The sequence below is a fragment of the Lonchura striata genome, chromosome 13 (assembly GCF_050655825.1).
Source record: "Lonchura striata isolate lonStrDom1 chromosome 13, ASM5065582v1, whole genome shotgun sequence".
In the NCBI taxonomy this organism is placed as follows: domain Eukaryota; kingdom Metazoa; phylum Chordata; class Aves; order Passeriformes; family Estrildidae; genus Lonchura; species Lonchura striata.
Window position 1 is genome coordinate 18,355,871 of NC_140715.1, and position 17,312 is coordinate 18,373,182.

The 17,312-nt window shown below is 49.6% G+C and overlaps 1 protein-coding gene across 1 annotated transcript; it reads left to right on the top strand.

The window, feature by feature from the left end:
* The first annotated feature begins 421 nt into the window (after window positions 1-421).
* STC2 (stanniocalcin 2) lies at window positions 422-12,754 on the top strand. Its single transcript, XM_021532149.3, has 4 exons — window positions 422-713; window positions 2,828-2,970; window positions 5,418-5,629; window positions 9,097-12,754. The coding sequence occupies exons 1-4, from the start codon at window positions 533-535 to the stop codon at window positions 9,482-9,484; spliced, it is 924 nt and encodes a 307-aa protein (XP_021387824.3). The 5' UTR covers window positions 422-532; the 3' UTR covers window positions 9,485-12,754.
* Window positions 12,755-17,312: the final 4,558 nt, after the last annotated feature.

The window sequence follows — 17,312 nt, forward strand, 5'->3', positions numbered from 1 at the left end:
TGCTCCTCGCCAAGGCCAGCGGCGACTGGAGCGCCCCGAAGTTGCCCGCGGAGGGGCTGGGGGAAGCGGCCGCTGGCTGCCGCCTCCCACCAAAGCGTGTCAAAATCCCGCTTGTTCACCTTTTTTTTTAATATATATCTATATAATTTTTTTTCCCCTCCCCTGCCATCCCTCCCCCGGCCCGGCGCTGCCCCCCGCAGCCCCATCCCCCGGCGCGGCGCGGGTGGGGCGGGGGGCGGGCGGCTGCAACCTGCCGGCGGGGCAGGGCCGGCCCCCGGCGGGCGGGCGGAGCGGGGCGGCGGCTGCCATTGGCCGCGGCGCGGAGCGACACCTGCTCGGCTCCCTCATGCGAGTGACACCGGGGCTCGGCGGGGATATTTGAGGCTCCCTCCGGCGCCGCCGCCGCCACTCCGCGCTCGCCGCCGCGCCGGGCACATGCGGTTCGCGGGGCCGCGGCGAGCAGCGCGCTGGGCCCGGGTGCGGCACCCCGCGGGGGAGGACGCGGCGGCGGCGGCGGGGGGAAGGCGCGACCATGTGCGCGGAGCTGGGCGGAAAGCTGCCGGCCCTGCTGCCGGCCCTGCTGCCGGCGCTGCTGCTGGCGCTGCTGCTGGCCAGCGCCCCGGCGGCCGCGGGCACTGAGGCCACGCACCCGCCGGAGGGGCCGCAGGACAGGACCCCGCAGCAGAAGGGGCGCCTGTCCCTGCAGAACACAGGTACGGCCGGGGGGGCACCGGGCTGGCCTCTGCGTGTCCCCCTCCCCTCGCCGCCGCCGCTGCTGCTTCGGCTGCTGCGGCCGCGTCGAGTTGTGACAGGCGCTTTATTTCGCTGTCCGGCTGTCAGGCGTAAATCATCGCAGGAAATCGGCGCTCGCTCCTAAATTACCTGTAAAGCCCGGCTCTGCCAAGCACGTGTTGCCGCGCACAGCCGCGGCCCCGCGCCCGGGCCGCAGCCCCGCGGAGATGCTGCGAGCCCGGGGAGGAGAAAGTTTCTCGGCGGAGCGGGTGGAGGGCCGGGGGCAGCCGGGAGGGCCCGGGGATGACCGGGGCTCTGCCTCCTCCGGAGGGAGCCGGGCAGTGATGCAACGGGCCGGGGGTTTCTCTCCTCCTCTCCCGCCCCCCGCGCTCCCTCCCCCGGGCATTATCTGCCTAGGAAGAGAGAGTTGGGGCGTGCACTTGGCTGGATCGCTTCCCAGCCGTGCAAAGAGAGAGCGCGGGATCCAGACGCTTCCCTTCCCCCCTTCCTTCATCCCGCCCCCCCTTTTCCCCCCTTTTTTTCTTTTTTTTCTTTTTTTTTTTTAACACTCTCCGTGCTGCGAGACGTGTTTAAACACACACGAGCAGGAATGCACGAATGCCCATTAGGGACTGCCACATGTGAATCACGGCACTGTGCAGTTCTCAGCACGCTGGAGCCAGGACATGTGATCCGGCAAAGGGTTTGCATCCGGATGCCAACACAAGCACCGGAGCCGCGCTCCCGGCCCCGGGAGCGCTCCACAAAAAGCTCCAGTGCCCCTTCCCCCCCACCCCGGTGCGCCCGTGTTCGCGCACCTTTCCCTCCCTGCCTCGCACAATCCCTGCATCCCACCCCTGTGCCACCCCCAGATGCGCTTCAGGGCAGGTAGAAGGAAAAAAAAAACTAAAGAAAAAAAAAAGGTGGGGGGAGAAAAAAACCCAAAAAAGTGCGGCGGCAGTGATTTGGGTTTGAGCTGGTGGCGGGGGGGGTCGTGAGAACTCCGGCAGGCTCCGCGTTTCCACCCGCGGCTCCTCGCTCTGCCTTGCAGCGGGTGGAAATGAGACCGAAAGTTGCTGTAAAGACTTGCAAATGGACCGCACGGCAGAGGGGGAGGCTGGGGATGGCTGAAACACGCTGCGGTTCCAGGGGGATTAGGCTGGCTCCCAAGGGCGAACTTTAATTAAAGGTACCACAGGGCACAGAGTACAGGAATTCTTAGCATCCTCAGTTCTGGTCTAAAAGCTGCCCCTGTTTAACTTTATCCCCAGGCTTTTTGAGCAACCACCTTCCCTCTGGCAGTACTACTACATCCATTTTTTTTTAAAGGACCAGAAGCTGTCATGTTAAGAATTAGATTTTTGGGTCGGTGGGGTTGGTTTGGTTTTGGGTTTTTTTTTTTTTTTTTGAAAGTGAGTATTAGACAGCATTTTTTGAGGTATTACATAACATCTGAAAGGGCAGAATAAACACATATGTAACTTCTAGCTCCAGTATATCTATTTTATATACTACATATATAAATATAAACCTTTTCTATTGATTTCTGCATAGCTGAGCACACGGTTGCATTTTTATACAACTCCTGGTGCAAAGGACTTTACGTATCAGTGGGAGTTTTGCCATTAACTTGACAGACATCCTGACAGGCAAAACCTAGTGGTCTGTAAAAAACGTTGTGCTAAATGACCATAAAACTTGCCCAAAGTACCAAAAATGAAAAATTTTGGCTGGGTCCTGGGCTTCTCATTTTGGCACTTAAATTTGCTGGAGGAGGGGGGAGCTTTGCACAAGCCAGAGAGCAAAAATCACGCCTGTCCTTTGCTCCTGAGGAATTCAAGAGCATGAGACAGTTCTCAAGTGAAATAGTTTGACGTAAGCATAGTGGATTTGGCATTTACTTCTTGGATATCACTTTCATAACGTAATACACCCAAGTTTTGGCCCAATTCCTGTGAAAAACGGGCACGATTAACCATTGTCACGCATTTTTCTCTCAAACTGATGTTGGTAGCAAAACAACTCTTGTCTCTCTACCCACCACCAGTTCTTGTGAAGAGTTCTCCAAATTAACTCTAACCAATACTCATTTTAGCTGAAATCCAGCACTGCCTGGTAAATGCTGGCGATGTGGGATGTGGAGTGTTTGAGTGCTTTGAGAACAATTCTTGCGAGATCCGAGGCTTACACGAGATCTGCATGACATTCCTGCACAACGCTGGAAAATTTGATGCCCAGGTAACACGGGTGGGGGAGGGAGATGTCCTACCTGTCTGCTTGCTTCTAACACACGCTTGGCATGTACTGCAGCTCCTTAACACATCTTTGCACAAATAAATTCCCAGAGCCGGTCTACTTGCCTTGATTCGCTAATTCACTAGGAATTTTTTGGTTGAAAGGTCCAGAATCGGGACCTCAGGACAGTAATAAAGCAGCAACCTGTCCTAGGAGACAGGCTGGCTGTAGCTGCAGCTGCCTGGATATCCCTTCCACCTCCTGTGCCCAGGATAACTCTAGCAGAGCCATTCATGGAGCCAAAAATGGGTTTAAGAAACCTGGGCGGCTTAAGCCTCTACACCATGTTTGTTCAAAGCTGACTCCGACATGCAGCTTGGGCTCCCAATTCATTTAGAATTATCTCAGCATTTCCCAACAGGCAGTTACTAAAGTTGGCCCTCAAGACTTGCACACAACCAGCCCAGGCAACCTCCTAAAGCTCAACAAACCTCCTAAAACTCAAGCAAGCCTTGAGTTCGAGCCCTGACGTTAAAATACGTTACTTCCATGGTATGTGGTATTAAGTTTGTCTCCTTCATTTTCTCCCCAGATCATTTATGCATCGTTGAGACATCCTGTTATTATGTCTTGTAAACCTCCTCTCCCATTTCAGCATGGAGGGAAGGGAACATTCCGACAGGCCAGCGGCATTTGGCCTGAGCAGGCAGTTTACAGAATAACTTGACTAAAAGCACCAGCTCCATGGCACTGCTAAAAGCGTGGCACAAAGTAGAGCTGTCCTCGGGATGCAGCCTGTCCCATGAGGGGTGGTGGGACCACCCAGTAGGGAGCACTTCTTTGAAGTGCTGGAGCTTGAGGTTCAAATGCTCAAGGATGTACGAAGGGCCTGGCTACTCATTAAAATGGGAATTGCTGCTTTTGTGGGTATATGAAAACCTTCAACCTAATTTCCAAGTGGCTTCCAGAAAACACTCGTTTATTTTTGCACAATATTTCTGTCAGTTGACCAAAGGAGTAGGGAAGAAAAGTTGGGAAGGCAGGGAATGGTGCCTGTGGAGGCTGAGAGTAGCCATTGATGCCAGATCCCCAGATGCTGCTCATCAAACACAGCCTGTTTCACATCCAGGCTGTCCCCAGAGCAGAAGATTTAAACCCCTGGAGCTTTATTTAACATGAAGGTGACTTTAGCCTCTGCTATGACATGGCTTTTCACAGCTCCTCTCTGTATCATCCCCAGTTATTTCAAGCTGCATTAAATGACAAGACTAACACTGGCCATTTTCTGTTCTCTGCTCTGAAACCTGAGAATTGGTGTCAGTTTGGGTTTATAGAAGAATTCTCTTTTTCACCCCTGTTTGCCTACTGTGCTGTGTGTGTTTGTTCCTGAAGGGAAGGGCAAGGGAGTGCCTTTGGTATGGGAAACAGAAGGGGTGAAGCAGCTCTTTGATGAGCAAGAAACATTTCTGGCTTGAAACAATTTGGGGACAACATCTGTTTGCAGGTCAGGGTGAATCTTAATTAGTGTCAGTGGAGCTGGGGCAGTGCACTCTTGGGATAAAGGGGAGCTAGGATTTGGTCTTCATGGAGTACCTGCATGAAAGAATCTGAGGCTGATGAAGAGGTGGAGGCAGTGCAGGAAGCTTCCATGGGCTTATTTTCAGCAAAGCACAGGGGGCTGAGCAGAGCTGGAGCTGCAGGCTCCAATAACAGAGGAAAAGAAGGGATAGGTTTGATGCCCACCAAGCCACTGAGTGAAGGAATCACAGCGGGTAAAGAAATGCTGCTAAAGCAGCTTTCCTCCACCTTAATTTGTAGCTTCTTGGTGTGATTTTCTTAATCTCACTTAGAATTTCTTGCATGAAGACACTAGGATGATGATGATGATGATTATTATTAGTGCTGATTTGAGTCCCTCTCTGAGAAAGAAAATACTGATAGCTGGGGAATAGAGCATGTGCATGTAGATTGTCCATACATGTCTCTGAGTTAGAAAACTAATTTTAAAATGGAAAAAATACCCTTCGGTTACTGAGTTACTGAATGGGTATCTGCTTGTGGTCCTGAGGAGCTCAGCCATGGCAGGATGTCCTCTCCTTGGTGTGAATCTGTTGTTCTGTCACCCTGGAAGCAAATTAATCCAGTAACTCCAGCAGTGAATTACTTCAAGGTGTTTCCTTTTGCTCTTTTCCCTCGTTGGGGCAGAGGAAACCTCAGAGCAGCAGTGAGGAAGCCCTGGGTGTTTCAGGTCCACTGGGATGGCAAAGCTGGGTGACTTGGCAGGGTCTTTAAGGGCAGAGAAACAAAGAAGAGGAAAGCCATGCAGTGATATCCTTAGCACTGTAATAACCCTTGACATTGTCCTGCAGAGAAGCAGCTGGCTGGGCATAAATCAGCTGCTGTGCTTAATGGACAAAAATACAGACCTACTCCATTTCTTTCCTTCTCAGGGAAAATCCTTCATTAAAGACGCTCTGAAGTGTAAGGCTCATGCCTTGAGGCATAAATTCAGCTGCATCAGCCGTAAGTGCCCTGCCATTAAAGAGATGGTGTTCCAGTTACAGCGGGAGTGCTACCTGAAGCATGACCTCTGCTCTGCTGCCAAGGAGAACGTCCAGGTCATTGTGGAGATGATTCACTTCAAAGACCTGCTGCAGCATGAGTAAGTGCCTCTGTGCTGGTGCAGTCAGAGCGTGGGAGCTCCTTCCAGGAGTGCCAGTGGGCTGTGCATCTGCCCAAGAGCTGTTTCACCTCCTCCTGGCCTTAAGCACCTCTCGTTTTCCCATGTACAGCACCAAGGTAAAGCTCTCTTTGCAGGGCCCCTTGAAGTTTGTGTACCAAGGGTGAGATGTGACTGTGGAAGGAGGTGAAATGAGTTGGAGTTGGATGTGCCAGTCCCCTTGGTGCTCTGGCAAATAGACCATCAGTGTCTGCCATTTCCAGAGGCATCTCACAATGCTTTTTTTTATATTTTCTGAGCTCAAAGGCGTCATTTTGACCTCAGTATCCTGTTAGAGGTGACAACTAGAGAAGGGGAAGAGGGTTTATGCAAAGTTGTCAGCTAGATGGTAATTTCTTCTTTAAATACATACTTTGAAATGTCTTGTAGTTTATTGTCCCTGAAAGAGCTGCAGTCCCCCAGGTAATCTCCCATTCATCTTATTCTTTATTAATCTCAGATGCTTTTTAATAAAACATGGGGTTGTACAAAATGAAGGCAGAAGTCAGATTTTTGAGGACTTCATTCCTCTGACTGGGAGCACAGCTGTCCTCCAAGGAATGGCAGGCACAAATCCTACTTGGAATTGATCAAAGCTGCTACATGACAGCAACAAACCAAGCACAAGCTGTTTGCACTGACTCTTTGTGCACAAATGCAAAAATCAGAGCCTGTTTTTCTTGCAGGTGAACGTCTCACTCCTGAAACAAGAAGGCTGAGCCACAGCCTGGCATCAGGCTTAACCTTAGAGCATCTTCCTACCACACCTCTGTGCCTTGATATTAGCACGGAAACTCCAAATCCCAGCAGTCATGAGAGACAGGGTTTTTTGGGTTTTTTTGCAGAATCACTTCTTTGGGAATTTTAGCCTTGCATTTTATTTTCCTCACTGCCCAAAGGAGCTCTGATTCCTTTAGTGCTGAAAACCACCCTCAACTAATATTTCAGCTGCAGTTGCAGAGGGATGCTTCCATGCCAATTTGCTCACATAAATCCTTGTGCTGTGGTTTGTTCAAGCTGGACATGGTGGCCTGAAATCAAGGCCCTTTCCCTGGACATTCCTGAGGCTGGGATCAAAGGCGTGGCTGGGGGCAGAGCTGCTGTGCCCGAGGCTGAGGGAAAAGGGCAGCAGGGCTCCATCCTGCCCAGCAGCACCTCTCTGAGCACTGCCTGGGCTGTGTCAGCAGCTATAAATTGGGTACTTGGCACCAATTAACCCCCCCATCATTTGGGGATGAAAAGAACCGTGTGAGCCAAAAGCCTGTCCGAGGAGGAGTGAGTTATCCTTATTTTATGAACAGGCTCAAGCAGGAATGCTCAGAGGCAGCTGCTTATTTCTGGGGAGCTGAGCTGGGGGGTTGTTGGTTGGAGAAGAGAGGGTCATTCAGCTGAACACCTATAATTTGCATGAGCTCATTTAGCGCTTCCTACACTCCAGCATCTCCCGGAGTGGGAGCTCAGCTCTCCTATGCGGGACTCCCCAAATAGAACCAGCCAGCCTCCTCCCCTCCCCTAAATTTAGAGGCCATCTCTGAAGCTCTTGAACTAAGGAACTTGTTCGAGATCAATAGGCAAGTGTGGCAGAGCTGGAAATAAAATCACGTCTGCTGACTTGCAGCCTTGTGCTCAGTTCAGGTACTCCGGTCAGGCCGGCTGAAATGCAGAAAGTAAAACAGGCAAGGAGAAATGGGCCAGTATTAATCCACAGGGCTCTGGCAGGCTCTGAATACCTGAAATATTTGGCAGCTGAGCCACTTTTTAGTCATACCAGCGACCTTTTTTTTCTTACAAAGATTTCTGCAAAGGTTATGCCCAATTTCAAGAACTCATTTCTTGGGAGGGAGGGAGGTTTACATCTTTTTGCTGGATCACTTTGTATGCAACGTGCTCAGCTCTCTCTTATCTCCTGCTTTACATTTAAAACAAAAACCTAAGAGCAGAGAAGCAAGTGGCAGCTCTCAGGCTTGTTCTCTCTTTTGCTCTGACTGTTCTCTCCCGATGAGTGTTCGGAACGCGGTCGGGCAGCGAAGCCTCCTCCTGAGTCAGCTGTGGGGGTCAGGCTGATTTGCTATGGTGGAAGTGGTGACAGGCCTTGGCAGATTGCTCCCTGCTGCATTCCAAGTAACTTTTTTTTCTTTTGAGCAGCAGGAGCAATCCAACCATGGGAAATATTTTGAGATAGGAGGAATAGGTGGCTCTCCAAGATTAGCCATTCAAAATGAGTTTAAGCGGTTGGTAAAGTTAGACAGTTATGATAATCTGTTGGTTTTCCTCATCACTTCTGTCTTAAGTTAATGAGAATAGATTTAGACTTGTCCACAGCCAGCAGAGCTGGAGGATGGGGTGCCCAGGAGGTGCAGCCCCACCACCCACCCCACACAGCCACGACTGCTGACCCCGGGCAGCTTTCCCCTTGTGCTGTGGCTGGTTCCTGCCGTGGAAGATTTTTAAGCACGTCCTTCTGGGCCTGCAAGCAGCTGAGCTGTTGTGTCAATAGACAACATCAATATTGACCCACAAAACTTGTGACCACAACTATTTTAAAATTGCTGCACTCGGTGACCTGTGGCTGAGAAGCCCAAGTGCCTGTGCTCGAGCTGCTGGTGCCTTGGGGACACTCAGGGGTGGGTGGGAAGCACAGAGGGGATTGAGCCAGGACATGTTTTGAGGCCTTGTTCAGCTGGGAAAAGGTAGATACTGAGAGCTCTGTAAGGAAATGAAGAAATAAAACTTGGTGTGGGAAGAAAAAAGTGCCACCAAAGTGGATTCCATTTGTCTGAGCTCTGTTCAGGCAGATCCTGGGTCCAGATAGGATCTTGCCTGTGATGGAGATCAACACTCAGCGCTCCAGAGATGATGAGGAAAGCCAGAGAATCTCTAGCCGAGTATTTGTTGCTTTCACAGAGGTGAGAAAATGCCTCCCTCTTGCAGATTGGGGGCTGGTGAATGCTCTGTACCTGCCATTCACCCAGAGGCAGAGCCTGTTTGGTGAAGCTGATGGCTCTGGGCTGGAGCAAGTGTCCTTTGCCTTGTGTCCTGAGTAGCAAAGATGGGAGGGTATGGAAAGAGATGGAGGCAGAAAGTGTGAGACAGTTCTTCCACTTGCCAAGCAAAACCTCATCTGTTCTTTGGTGAACATTCCCGTTCTCCCAGACTATCTCCAGGGGGAGAGCAAGCAAGATCAATGCAGAGAGGCTTTGACGGGATGCCACTGTGCATTTCCTGCGGCGAAATGGCTGATTAGAATATGGGATTTTCCATAATTAACGTGGGCAGAATTGCTGCTGAGTCAGGGTGTGCCAGGGACTCACACCACTGGATTTGCTGTGCCCAGGGAGGGTGAGGCAGCTCCTTCAGTGATTCCCTGGGCTGGATTTTAACTTTGCTCTCACTGCTCCCTTTCCCTCCAGGCCTTACGTTGACCTAGTGAACATCCTGCTCACCTGTGGCGAGGAGGTGAAAAAGGCAATAACGAGGAGCGTCCAGGCCCAGTGTGAACAGAACTGGGGAAGCCTCTGCTCCATCCTGAGCTTCTGCACCTCGGCCGTGCACGGAGACGCCGTCCTGGGCGCCGAGAAGAAGGCGGGGGAAGGCAGCAGGGCCGCTGCCGGCCGTGGGGACATGGTGGCCCACGCCGAGCCCGAGCACAGGGAGAGCCTGCGAGCAGCCAAGGGAGAGAGAGGTACCAAGGGCCACTCCAACGCCCGGCTCAAAGCTGGGGGCCACGGGCCCAAGGGGGCCCACGGGATCCTGGACCGGGCGGACGAACTGTCCGACTTCTCCGACATCCGGAGGTGAAAAGAGGCACCAGCTCCCCCTTCCCCCCCGCTCCTCCGTTGAGTTCCATCCTCCTGTCTATGGACATTCCAAAGCATTTCCCATTCAGAGGTCAAGCACAGGGCATTGCAAGATATCTATGGACCTCGGCATCAGTGTGTATATAGTAGCAAAAAGGGAGAGCAGTGGCAATGGGTTATCGATCCAGCAAACTCGGCGCTCGGGTGGCAAAATGTCTCCAGCTAAATTCTTCCCCCCCTTTTTTATTACAAAACGGACATCATCTGAAATTTAGGATCTTGTTTGGGGGTTGTTGGGTTGGGTTTGGTTTTGGGGTTTGGTTTTGGTTGGGGTTTTTTTTTTTGGGTTTTTTTTTTGTTTTCCCTTTGGTCTCCTTGGCAGGGGAGAAGGTTCCAAGCGGGCTCTGCCAGGCTGCATGTGGCTGCTTGTGGCTTAGCACCTCCAAAGGTTCAGGGCACAGCCTTACAGCAGATGGCTGAATTCCAGGGGGATTTGGTTTCTGCCTGTGGCTGGGAACGCCGGAGCTCAGGGCTCTCTATGTGAAGCTCTCTAATGAAGGAGCTGCCCCGTCTCTGGCACAGGAACCGTGTGGTCTGGAGCTCCACCGCTTTCTCTGAAGTAACTTCTGAGCCATTGTTCCCACCTGGGCGACGCTGCCTGGTTTTAAGTGCCCCCTGTTAGTTTTTTAACAACTTGACACTTGCTGATCACAGAACCATACCCAGTCACTTCAAAGGCAAGTAATCAGCTTCCAGACAAGGCAATGTGACTGTTAAGACTTGCACAGGGTGGAGGACCCCCAAAATTCTCATGGACCTCTGAAAACCCTGTGCATATTCTCTGCTTCCATCTGCCCCCTCAGTGATACACGTCTTCCACCCTTACAGCCCAAGCCTAAAGGGGCAGGTGTGGGCTCAGACAGCAAAGGACCCTATAAATCCCCATCTGTTTAGTTCTTTTTAGGGCTGCATTGAAGGCCCATCAGGAGCCTGCCTCTCCTTAGCAGCTTGGTGTGGTTTGCTGGGATGTGGAGCCCCACTCTAACCTGCCTATAGCTTGATTTATCCAAATGCCAAAGACAAGGAGAGGGGATTGACTTGGGTTTTTTAATTCTTGTGCAGGTAAGGACAACCAATCTCCACAGAACGAGTTAGTAAAGGTGAAGAGTGTCAAGAGCTTATTGTCTTTAAGCAGTTTCAGGTGTGAATGAGGTGTTTGGCCATATCTCTCCTACCCCCTATGCAATTGTTATTCTCAGGTTGCAGCTCTGCAATCCTATATTCCCAGATATTGTACTGGAAGTGGAGGCTGCAGCACCCGCAGGGACAGGAGGGTGAGCTCTCAGCTTCCTCTAGAGGAAAAAGGGAGGTTTTCTTAGAAAGTGGGAATCACACCGGGGATTGGAGCCTTCTCATTTAGAAAGTTTGGGAGGAAAGCTGTGGGGGCAGGAAGGCAGTTCAGCAGAGACAGAACGTACCCAGTGAACTAACGTGCGTCTTGCTGCATGGTGGGAAGGAGCTGCATAAACAGGAGAGGAGGGTGTTGGAATTTGGCTACAATTTCCAACTCAGATTTCAGTTCCTGCTCAGTGAGCACGGCTCCTAATAGCTACATTCAGGGTTTAATGCAGGGATCCACCCGCAGAACTTGGAGGCACTGCTTTAAATAGCAACCACGTAGGAGGCAAGAGGGGACAGTTGAGTTGAAAAGGTGTCTCTGTGATCACCAGGTCTTTGCTTCGAGACGTGGCCTCGATCCTGCCTGATTTAGCAAAGTTCTGTGATGAAATTTCCATTTGGTTTCAGTGGGAAGAGCTGGGATCAGGCCAGGTGCTGCAGCAGCAAAGACCACGGTGATGGTGCAGGGAGTGTGGCATCTGCCCCGTGGGGCTGGTGACAGCTCAGCCACCCCTGGGGCACCCAGGCTGCCCCACAGAGCACCCAGGTTTGGGTCTGGCTCTTGGCCACCTCCTCTGCTCCAAAAACCTGCTGGTGGTACCCTAAGAAGGTTTCTGGCGTGTGCCTCCGTGGGTTTCCTGCAAGTGTCCTCTCCCCCTTGGTGGCACAGAACCACCACGAAGAACAAGCTCAAACCAAAAAGACAATCCAAGCATTTTAGCACAAAAAAAAAAAAAAATTAAAAAAAAAAATTTAAAAAAAGGCTAACACAAACCACAGAAACAGCAACTTGCTACCAATGTTCTTGCATTGAACTAAAATAAGATCCCTCTGTCATTAGAGGTCTTGATTCATCAATGGGAACCAAACAGAGATCTACATCTTTGAATGTCTCAGTCAACATATCACCTCAGCATGCATACAGTTTTATTTGTATTCATTGGTTCTGTGGGGAAAATTGTGTATTCCCCTTGTTTAGTCAATGAAAATTGGGATGGGGGGGGACAAGCTGTGGGTGGGAGGGATTTTTGTATAAGGCATCATTTTTTTTTTCCTCTGTGTGTGAAGATTTTATGTGTTCATCTACTGATTCCACATATGCTATTATTGTAAATATTTAACATTTCTATTTATTATAGTGTCCCCATTTAAAAAAAGAACACTGCTGGCTATGATAATTTAAACGTATGTCATGACCTGTGTTGTATATATTCATGCCACTAGTATGGTTTTTTTTTTATGTTTAAAGCTGCGTAAATATAGTTTTATACAGTTCCATAATGTTATTGACAGCATAAATCATTTATTTATTGTTAAACCTTTCTTTCATATCTAACAGATAGGGTGTGTTTTACCTGAGATTATTTTATTGTGACATCTACATAGCCTTAATTCTTTATAAAAAAAAAAAAGGAGAAAAAAAAAAAAAGTCCATTTAGATACTGTATGATGCTTTAATTAACATTCCTTATGAACTTGCTGTTCATGAAGGAGGTTTAGCTTAAAAGCCAAGGTATGAATGTTTCCTTTATGCTTTGCATCTGGAATGAGCCTTGTTCTGGAATGAAAATACTGCGAGAGAAGCAAAACGCCTACAGGAAAAAAAGATAGCAGTAAACCCTGGAAAATGCTGTCCTAACTTACAGTGCTGAACTAAAAGGAGAAAAATAAAATAAATAAATAAATAAATAAATAGAAGACAAACTGTCCTTAATTCCAAATCTCTGGGAGAAAAACATACTGGTTTTATCTCGTGTAGAGTTTGCAGCCAAATAAGCTTGTAAATAAAGAAAATGCATATGGCTTTGGACAAAGCTCTGTACCTTTCACACACTATTATTTTCCTTAAACACTAATAAATGTTTTGAATAAGTCTGTGGCTGGGTTTTGTTTAGCTGGAATTTGGGCTGCTGTGAGATAAGGAGGTAGGAAAAGCCCTGTGAAGCTGAGCCAGCAGCTGCAGCCAGGGAGGGCTGGGGTGGTTTGGCTGCACAGGCAGTGGCAGAGGGACATGGGGACAGAGCCAGCCCTCCCTCTAGGGCAGGGCACACACCTCGTGTGGCATTCCCAGGAGAGGGAGACCTCCCTGCTCATCTGGCACCTGCAGGTTGGCTTTGAGGAGGGAAGGGAGATGCAGAATTGACTCCAGGGTGGAAAGCAGGGAGCAGTTCTGCAGCTCAAAGCCCCTCGAGGAGGTTTTCCCATGGGTTGGCATCACTGCAGCTTGTCAGAGCCACCTCATGGGCTTTGGATCTGCAGGTTGTGGTTAGGGAAGGAGCCAGGGGGGTTTTTCCTCTGATGATCCCAGATTCCCAAAGCCCTGGGAGCTGGCACACCGAGCTCAGAGCCAGGCTGGCTTTAGGCACAGCCCAGCATCCCTAATGCATCCCAGAGGAGCCAGGGAGGGGATCTGTGGCTGACCACAGCACCTGCCTGTGGGCAAGGTGTTGGCAGCCCCCAAAGCCCCAAGTGCTGGATGCCAGCCAGACCATTAGCAAATACAACAGGCAGCCTTTCTGCAAGCTGCAAGAGCTGATAAGGTTTGTCCTGCACGCATGAGAGACTCAGTTCATGACACACAGCAAGTTAGCCCTTCAAAATTTTACTCTAAAACCAGAGTACATCCATTTTCATTCCCCACTGGCAGCTATTAATAACCTATCAGTAAGTGCCAGCCAGTGGCTCTGTACAGGGATATCACAGGGGCTGTAATTCTCTCTTAAATCAGACATCGAAATCTTAGATGCTTACTGGAGTTTCAGAAGAGGAGAAAAGCAAACTCCTAAGGTTTACAAAAAGCAAGCTGCAGACACAGTCCTTTGTGTTGTCTCCAAAGTCATTTTTGTACTGTGTCAGGGTGTAGGCAGCAAAGGCATGGGGAAATTATGAGAAAGCACCTCAGAACATAAAGCACGGATTTTTTTTTTTTGTTTTTTTTTTTGTTTTTGTTTAAAGGCTGCTTGCATGAAAAAGCACATTTTTAACACTCCTTCTGTGGGGTTTAAAAATAACTAATCCAGTTGAAGCCTTCGGATGAGATGGGCTTCACAAGCCTGAATGTGATTTGCAGCACTGTAGGACCTGTAGCATTTCTTTGCCTGTAGGTGCAGCAGCTCTTTATAATCCTGTCATGGACTGTCAAACACCAACGGGAGAGTGCAGCCTGCCAGCAGAGCTGTCAGAGTTTGGTGGGATGTGAGCTCAGACCAACCTGCACTCAGGCTACAGCCAAGGAAGGAATAGCTTGTGCTGGACCCTCCACTGGCATTCACCATCCCATTTTATTTTATTTTATTTTATTTTATTTTATTTTATTTTATTTTATTTTATTTTATTTTATTTTGCAGGAGCTGCTCCTCACCATGGCTCTGGTGCAGCTGAGGTAGCTGCATTCTACCTCTCCCATCCTCCCCACAATTTCAACCAAAAAAAAAGTTTATTTTTCATCTCCTAACATGTAAAATGGTGAGCCTGCATGCTGCTCCCAAAGGTGGGAAATGTTAGTGATGGAGAAACGACCCCCAGCTCCCCTAAGGGCATCACGTCTCACAAAATAGCAGAGTCAGTAACAGAGTGCTGACATTAAAAAGTGCAGAAGCACAGGGAGAAAAAGAAACACTAAAACAGACTGCAGAGCAAGGATTCTGCATTGCACAACCCACTAAAATATGTTTAATACCAGCTACAAGTCTGCTCCAAGGCTGGAGTGATCTTAGTTCAATTTGCTCCAAGTCCCTTTACAAGTGAGGTGAGGAAAACCAAATCCAGAAAATTCAAACTGCAAATGCACATCCACAGCCAGCTGAACAAACCCCCTCAGTATTCATACTTGTGATCCACTTGGACTTATCCTCTTTACGGGCTCCCCTGCCTTGCCTCCCAAAAGAACAAAATTAATTCCAGATATTGGCTTGCTCAGGCATACCAAAACATTTACAAATGTATATGGCAATTTACATATGTCAGCCCACACGGTGAGCTGAGTCAGAGCTGCTGCCAGAGCTCCTGCCTGCTCTTCCCAGCTCCCAGGTGCTGCCCTTCCCTCTCCTGCTTCTCCTGGAGATGCCAGGAGAGCCCAGGCAGCTCCAGAGCCGCTCCGTGCTGCGTCACGCCTGAGGAATCCATCCCAGCCATCTTCCCAGGTGAGGGAATAGTTAAAAGCTTGCTGGGAAGCCTCTCAGCAGAGCATTTTTAAAGCTATTTCCTGACATCTCACCAGCAACACAAATCCCACTCAGTTTTCACTGCTAGTTATGCTCGTGTTTCCACGCTCCCCTCGGAGACTCTCGCAGGAAAGGCTTCTCTCACACCTGCTCGAGGCACAGATTTTCCTGCCTGTTCCCCCAGGGATGGGTTCAGCACATCTCCAGCCTTGGGCAGCTGCCCTGTGAGCAGCACAAAGGGAATTTTGGAGAGGGGATGCCAGGGGGTGCAGCTGAACCCCCCAGAGGCAGGAGTTCCACCGGTGCCTCCCAAAGCCTTTCCCAGGTCCTTCCTGCAGCACCAACAGGTCCTGGCACGGGGCTGGGGCTAGCATAACCTTATAATTAATGAAATCTTCACCATTTTTGTTTTCTACAAGGGGAGAACCTCCCAGCCAGTGGAGCGTTGCACTTTGAAATGAAAACCTGGAGGCTTTCTTGATTGGGAATGTGAAATGGGGACTCGAGGGTTAGAGACATGTCGAATTTTGGGAAGCTGCAGGGGCTGAGAATTCCTATCTCTGAGAATACTGCCTGTTACAGCCTTAACCTTTTCTGCAAATACCATCCTTCCCTATAAAAACGTGGTTTGGAGTTTATTTAGGAATTTTTTTCAAGTAAGAAGCCGTTCTTTGGAAAGTCTGCCGCAAGGTTCTCCATGTGCATGGAGGTTTTTTAAGGAATTCTGCTGGAAGGAAGCGCCCCAGGGGCAGTGCTGGATATGCTGCCACACATCTCAGTGGCTCTGGTGACACCCCAGACCCCAGCCCTGACGTGGTTCTGCAGGAGGAACCTCAGCAGGGTTGAAAGCAGGGCTTGGCTGACACAGTGCAGGAGCAAAGCGTCCCCGTGGCACAGGCAGCACCAGCTTCCCCAGTGCCACTGGAAACAGCAGCTCATGGAAAAGCTAAAACCAGGCTGCATTTTAACCCAGCACAGGATCAACCCTCTGCTAGCTGAGCCATTCTGGCATGAAATCCCTGCTAGAAACCCTGCTTCCATTTCTCAGATTTTTCTGCAGTTTGTAGCTGCTTTTCTATACCCCACAGTCACACCGGGCTACATTTGTCACCCATGAATAATCCCACTTACACTGCAGAGTCTCTTCCTACCCTGGAGAAAAATGCAGTGGGAGGTGTGGGGAAGCTCAGTGAAAGCTGACAGCCAGGAGAGACTGGGAAAGGCCTACAGAGCTCCTTATTTAGATGTCCTATTTTAAGATAAAATGAAGAGGAACTATGCACATTCAGCATTTTGCTAAACTGACATGAAACCAAGTCACTACAAAATCAGTTTGCAGAGGGATGCAGTGCACATGCTTGAAGCCTTCTGTAAAATATTATTATTATTTATGATTGCAGTAGCTCCTGGCTGTCAGCAAGCCCCAACCTTGGGGCTACTGATCCGTGCATCACAGGAGAGAACCTTGGCCAAAAAAAGATTCCATGGGTAGAAGATTCCATTGCTCCTTGCCTCCCCATGCAGAAAATGAAATAGTGCCTGCCTGGGCACTCAGCAATAGCTGCCTGCACAAGCTGCTTTTCAACAGCAATGACAGGAATTACGTGGTTTTCTCCCACCTACACTTGCTGACCCAAAAGCTGCCACTAACTGATGATGAGTCTGCAGAAGCTCATTAAAAGCGTTTCAGCCAGTGCAGAAAGAGGGATTTAAAGCAGCCAGGATGGCTTGGAGGGGATGCCCAGGGAGGCTGGAAATGCTCTGTAGCAAGAAAGGGCTCCTGAGAGTCCCAGCAGCCCATGGCAGCAGCAGCTGACTCTGCAGATTCCTGGGAAAAGAGATGTGGCTCTGTGTGGGACATGGGCTGGGGAAGGCTGGCCACAGCCAACAACCCAGGGCTGGGCAATGAGTCTGGGACAGGAATTAAAAACCCAATCTTGGGTTCCTCAAAACCCCTAACAACCCATTGATAATAATAGCAGGACATTAGGATTAGGCTTTTTCCTAATCACTGAAGCTTTCCTGACTCCATAGACTTATCAGGGACAGCCTTGTCAAAGCCAGAAAAGAGATGAGGCTGAAAATAATCTGTCCTCAAACTTCCCACGTTCAGAAATGCCTGATCTGAGGCACGGGGTTTTCATGCAGCACTCCCAAAGCACAGAGCATTTGCAAACCATGGAAAAGCAGGAAATCCATCGTGCCTTTCCACATAATCCAGATCTGTACAACGCTTGAAGTATGACAAAGATAAGTCTTGAGTACTGC